The following is a 5,753-nucleotide window of genomic DNA, read 5'->3' on the forward strand; positions in this document are numbered from 1 at the left end:
GGCGCGGGGTGAACCTCAGCGTTTCCTCTTGGATCCCGGTCTTGAATCAGCTGCGGGCAGGAAGGGTAAACTGGGTCGGGTACTTCCACCGGGTGTAGGAAACGAGTACAGCAGCGAGCGAGCGCCGCAAGGAAACACCGACCAGCCAGCTCCCACAATGCACTGCCACGCCTCCCTGTCGACTTCAATGCGCAGGCGCGGGCCCCACCCCACGGGGTGGGGCTCACCTTGCGGCTCATACGCGCAGGCGCCGGGGCGCTTCGGAGGCGTTCAGTCCAGCTTCCCGCTTCCCTCAGGTCTGCGTTTCCTCTATCCCTCGATCCCGGCGCTCCACCCCAGTCCCCGGGTCCCCAGTCGCACACACTCCGCTGGCTGTAACAGTTTATTGGCAGCCCAGAGGGGCGAAGGCACCGCGAGGGAGGGAGCTCGGCCCGAGACATGCAGAGGACAGGGAGCCCCAGGGGGAAGTCGGGGTCGGGCGGGCAGGGTCTGGGGCTCGTCTGTTATATCCCTGCCCTTCAATAAATAGTAGATACAACTGGGGGCCGGGCGGGGCCTGAGGACGTGGGGTCCCGCCGGGGTCACAGGTCTGAACAGCGATCCTGCTTGCTGTAATGGTCGAACTGGTTCTTCCAGTGCACCATGTAGGAGCTCCAGCGGTGGAACTCGGCCTTCCACTGGCGCTCCGCCTCGTCCAGCGTGTCTGCGACGGGCGCCCGGCGGGGTGGGGGGAGGCGGCACGGAGGACAGGAGGGGTGTGAGCGCAGGGGCGACACGGTGGGTGAAGGAGGCCACGTGGGATGGTGGAAAGAGGATCAGGAGAGTGCAGGCAAGACGGTAGACGGAGGATGAGGGTAAGGGTGGGGCCGAAGAATGGCAGGAAGTAGGAGGAGGAAGTGACCGAAAGATGGAGATGGATGGGACCAGAAAGGCCGACCATGGGTTGGCGGGGAGAAAAAGAGAAGAGACAGAAATGGTTGACTGTTGTAACCCACTGGGGGGTGCATCCAGCCCCAAGTCCTCCCCTTCTCCGAAGAATAATTTTATAAAATAATAAAAATTGGCTTTTCATTTCCCTTTAAACAAAGGCAAGTGGGTCCTTGAGGCCTGTCCGGTTTTCGCACAGGAAGGGGGTGCTGGGTCCCTGAGAGCGGCCCTTTCCCCATGGTTCGGCCAAGTGGCCATGTTTTACAGGAGGGGCCCCCTGACACCGGAGGGGAAGAGGCCAGAGGCCATAGTCATAGCCGCAGGAGGAGGAGGAGGAGGAGAAAGAGGGGCAGGCATAGACCAGGCCTGGGCCTCAGGGCAGCCTCCCCAAGGGTGGGGCCTGGGCAGATGCAGGGAGCCTCGGAGGCTGGGGGAAGAAGAGAGGGGTTACACCCAGCGAACTTCCCCCGCCCTCCTGCACCCCTTTTCTCTACCCTGAACCCCCCCCAGACTGGCTCCCGCATACCGGTGGCACTGAGCAGTTTGGGCAGGAAGCGGTTCCAGAAGGCGCAGGCCTGGGCACGTAGTCCCCTCCGAACTTCCAGTGGCCGCAGGTTGAGGCTCACATACTGCTGCGCTCCCGCTGTGTACGCGGGCCACTGAGGGTCCTTGGCATCACGCGGATCATTGGGGTCTCTGCAGAGGGAGAGGGAAGGCTCAGCTCCATAAAAAGGCATGCAGTGCCCAGAGGGTTGGATGGGGAATGGAGAGGACGTGCAGAAGTGTGACCTTCCTGACCCTAGGGCCTCTTGAGCCCCATGGAGCCCCCCAATCCTGCAGCCTGACTGTAATTCTTTCTTTTCCCTAACATTCCTTCTCACATAGGACTCTTCCCTTTTCTCCTGTGCACCCTGTCTCTTTTTTCCCCTTCCCCTTATTTTCCTATTCCTCCCTTGGTCTTTTTTCCTTCCATTAAAAAAAAAGATTAAGGCTACTTTTGATTGGGCCCTTAGAATGTGTGTGTGACCCAGGTACAGATGTGTCTCTACAAACATCCCTTTATTTTGGGCGACACCAGTCTGAGACCAGACTTAACTGCCCCTTTCTTCAGACAGATAAAATGGAGGGGGAGAGCAAGAAAGAATATAAATCACTGCTGATCCAACTTGAGCTGCACAGCCCTCTCCTAACTACTGGATCTCCTTTGTCTTTATCTCTGTCTTCCTGCCCGCCCCTCCCCTGCGCCCCTACCACCTTGTACCTTCTGTCTTTCCTTTGTTTCTCTGCCCTCTTTTGTTTCCTTTCCCCTCATGCCTCCCTTCCTCTCTGTGCCCTCCACACCCCATCCCTGCTGACCCTGTGCGGGCAAAGTTGGCCCAGTATCTCATCATTCGCTGGGCAAAGATTTTCTCCTCGTCGGTGTAGTTCAGCGAGGGGTCCAGGGGGAGTCCAAAGATGAACTCAATCTCGTAGCCATGGGGCACCCCCATCCACAGCGGCCAGGTGAGTGTGGAGGCACGGTGTTCAAAGACGAAGACATAGACTCGGGCCCCCTGGGCAGCCAGTCGCCCAGCCAGCTGGGCCACAGGGCATACGACATTATGGTCGCCCACCACAGCGCTCATGGCATCCCTTAAGCGCGCTGGGTCCTCAGGATGCAGCCAGTCTGTGTAATGTAGGACCACAGCCTCGGCCGCCAGGTCGCTCACCTGGGGGACCCCGATGCGCACCCCAGCCAGGAACTGGGCCCGGCTGATGAGAGATTCGTTGTCTTTGCTGAAGCCTGGGGCCCCGTAAACCAGAAAATAGGACCCCTCATCCTTCACCACACCCACCAGCACCTGGGGAGGGCAGAGACAGGATAGACAGGGCACAGACAGACAGGCAGACAGAGAGAGATGGACAAAGAGCCAGAGAGATGAACAGTTACAGATCCAGAGCCGTGGAGGGAGAGAGCAGGAGACTGGGGAAGGGATGGAGAGAAGGAAAATATACCCACAGCTCTTTTCCTTTCTGCCCCATGACTGCTCTGGGATTTGCACCATTAGGGGAGAGGGGTGGCCATGGGCCCCAGAAGCTTGTCCCTCTGAGAGTGGGTCTGCAGGAGTCCCATGCCTGGGTCCCTGGGGAAGGGAAGGATGGCCAGAACCCAAGGGACCAGCTCCACCCCAGCCAGCCTCTAGTCACCTGCAGGCCATGGAAATCCCCAGCATTGATGAGGGCCTCAGGAGTGTCACTGAGGAAGTCTCCGTCCACCACTGGCACGAAGGAAAACCGGAAGATGCTTTCCTGGGGCAACACGTGCCACTCATGATCCACCAGGTCCTGAGCTGGCCGTGTCCGCAGGCAGGCTACCAGTTCTGTGTCATTGCCACCAGCGCCACCCGGGGGACAGCCTACAAGGCGGGCCAGCAGTGTGGCCCTGCGGCGGGCCTCTCCCATGCCCACTGTGGCCCAGGGCCCGTTGGGTGCACCGCTCTGTAGCACGACCCTATGGAAGAGGCTCCGGCTGGGCGGGGACAGGACATGCATGCCCACTGAGGCAGCACCTGCACTCTCCCCAAACAGAGTCACTGATGTTGGGTCCCCTCCAAAGGCTGCCACATTCTCTTGCACCCACTGCAGTGCCAGCCTCTGATCCAGCAGACCCACATTGCCTGGTGCCTCTCGACTCCCTGGCAGAGCCAAGAAGCCAAAGGCTCCTACCCGGTAGTTCATGGACACCAGCACTGTCCCCTCTGCCTGTGCCAGGAAGCGGCCATCATACACATCCAGGGAGGCGGCCCCACTGTAGAAGCCACCCCCATAGATCCAGATGAGGACAGGAAGAGGGGACGCAGGCCGGGGATATGGTGTCCACACATTGAGGTAGAGGCAGTCCTCACTCAGCTCACGGTTTGGGTTCCACATCTCGGTGCCCTCAAAACCAGGGTACAGGGTGTCCACATATTGGTAGCAGACACTAGGGAAGGTCGTAACATCCAGCACCCCTGTCCAGGGCCGCTTGGGCTCTGGTGGCAGAAAGCGTCGGGGGCCCACAGGTGGCTCTGCAAAGGGGATGCCCAGAAAAGCGGAGACAAGGCCCCCAGAGGCCTTTAGGCGAATGCCCCGAAGCCGGCCCCCTTGAACGGTCACCAGCAGCTCTGGGTCCTCCCGGCCCTCAGCCCCCACCCCTCCTCCTAGGAGGGAGAGAAGGAGGAGGAGGAGAAGTGGGGAGGCCAGGGAGGGCTTGTGCAGGGGACACCACGGGGGCCTCATGGCTGCCAGGGCAGGCCGGTGTCTGCTGGGAGAAAAAAAGGCAAGGGGTGAAGGCTGGCGGTGGCCAGGAGGGAGAAGATTAGGTAACAATCTTGCCTAAGGGTTATCACCCAGCTGCAGAGGAGGTGGGGCAGGTTGGCAAGAGGTGGAGAGAAAAGGAGGGAAGGAGACAGGCAGAGACAAGGACACAGGCAGGCAGGCAAGAGGGGACAGAGATCAGGCAGGTGCACACACCCAGACTGATGCAGGACACAGAGATAAGATGTGCCAAGACATACCCTCCCTTGCCCTCACCTCGTCTCCTGGCTCTACGGCTTGGGCTGGGCCCTGTGCATGCAGTGCGGTACCAGAGGCGCAGTCCACACAGTGGCCACGGGACAGGGGCGGGGCCCTCGCTGCTGGGTGACACCACTGGGAGAGCTTGCAGGGGCTTCAAGGCACAGCGGCCTCTTCTGGGTTGGTCAGAGCCAGGGCCCTGAGGGAGTGGGTTGGGCATTCAAGCGTGGGAGCTCTAGGTCCTGGGGCACCCCAAATTCTGCCTCCTCCACACCCTGCCACACCCTGCCCCGCCTCATTTGCTGTCTGGCTCTGAGCTTTAGTACCTGCCAGTTCCTATCAGCTGCTCCCCACCACCCCCAGCCTCCCACCCCCGTTATGCCTAGTCCCAGCCAACTGGCTGCCAGCCCTGGCCCCAAGACTGGAGCCCCGGTCTTCAGACGTTGCCTTGCACGTCACCGCCAGCGGGGGGCAGTAGAGACCTAGGAGAGAACAGCTCTCCCCGCCCCGAGACCCAGAGCCGAGAACTTGAGGTGGGGGTCTAGGGGCTCGCGGGCATCACAGAGGGACCTGAAGGGCCAGCCAGGACGCCTGTGTTCCAGGAGCTCCGGAGATCCCCAGCTGTAGGGGCGAGGACGCTATTTTGGGGCAGCAGCTGCTGTGGTTCCGGCATCTCCAGCCAAGGGATCAAAATTCCCCGGGTCGGAACTCCCCCCTCTCCCGGCGATCACCCCTCACCCAGTCTCCGATGCTGTGAGCTGGGGTGGTGGTAGTGCTGAGATTAACTAGGAAACCCGAGTGGGGCTAATTATAACTCGGGGCTTCCGCTGAGCCTCCCCCCACCACAAAAAGAAAGAAAGGAACAAAATCAGAGACGGAGACTCTGTGACAAGGAGTTCCTGGGCCTCAAAGGGGCCTGGGCTGGGCGCTGCGCAGGGTCGCTGGGGTCGCGCGGCCCTCCGTGTGAAGGAGTGGGGTGCAGCCAGGCTCCAAGAACCTGCGCAGTTTGGGTTCCGCTCAAAACAGGGGCGTCTTCTAATATCCCCAGACTCGGAGGCGAGCAGGGAAGGGGCGCTCTGGGGTCCTTGCAGCAACGCGAGCGGAGCGGTGGCAGCTGGCCCCCCAGGGCGTGGGTAAGTACGAGGCGGCCGAGGAGAGTTAGGAGGAGTGCGCGGCGGCGGCGGCGGGGAGGGGGAGCACTCGGCGCCCCCTTTTGGAAGCCTGGATCGCTCCAGGAGCACTCGGTCCCCGGGGTGCCCAGTGGCCACCGGCCGGAGAGGGTCCCGGGCAGG

At 61.2% G+C, this 5,753-nt stretch overlaps 1 protein-coding gene and 1 pseudogene across 2 annotated transcripts; both read right to left on the reverse strand.

The window, feature by feature from the left end:
* Positions 1-232: 232 nt before the first annotated feature.
* On the reverse strand, positions 233-5,732 carry Ache (acetylcholinesterase (Cartwright blood group)). Of its 2 annotated transcripts, none has more exons than XM_010609726.2 (5): positions 4,480-5,732; positions 3,115-4,207; positions 2,284-2,768; positions 1,454-1,623; positions 233-703 (listed from the first exon to the last, which is right to left on the reverse strand). In XM_010609726.2, the coding sequence occupies exons 2-5, from the start codon at positions 4,183-4,185 to the stop codon at positions 582-584; spliced, it is 1,848 nt and encodes a 615-aa protein (XP_010608028.1). In that variant the 5' UTR covers positions 4,186-4,207; positions 4,480-5,732; the 3' UTR covers positions 233-581. The 2 variants fall into 2 exon arrangements, with proteins under 2 accessions (XP_010608028.1, XP_010608022.1); XM_010609720.2 differs by having other exon boundaries at positions 3,115-4,210.
* Positions 4,618-5,753, reverse strand: part of LOC117286555 — a 3,949-nt pseudogene continuing 2,813 nt past the window's right edge.

The sequence above is a fragment of the Fukomys damarensis genome, unplaced genomic scaffold, assembly GCF_012274545.1.
Source record: "Fukomys damarensis isolate Sample0158 unplaced genomic scaffold, DMR_v1.0_HiC HiC_scaffold_17, whole genome shotgun sequence".
In the NCBI taxonomy this organism is placed as follows: Eukaryota; Metazoa; Chordata; class Mammalia; order Rodentia; family Bathyergidae; genus Fukomys; species Fukomys damarensis.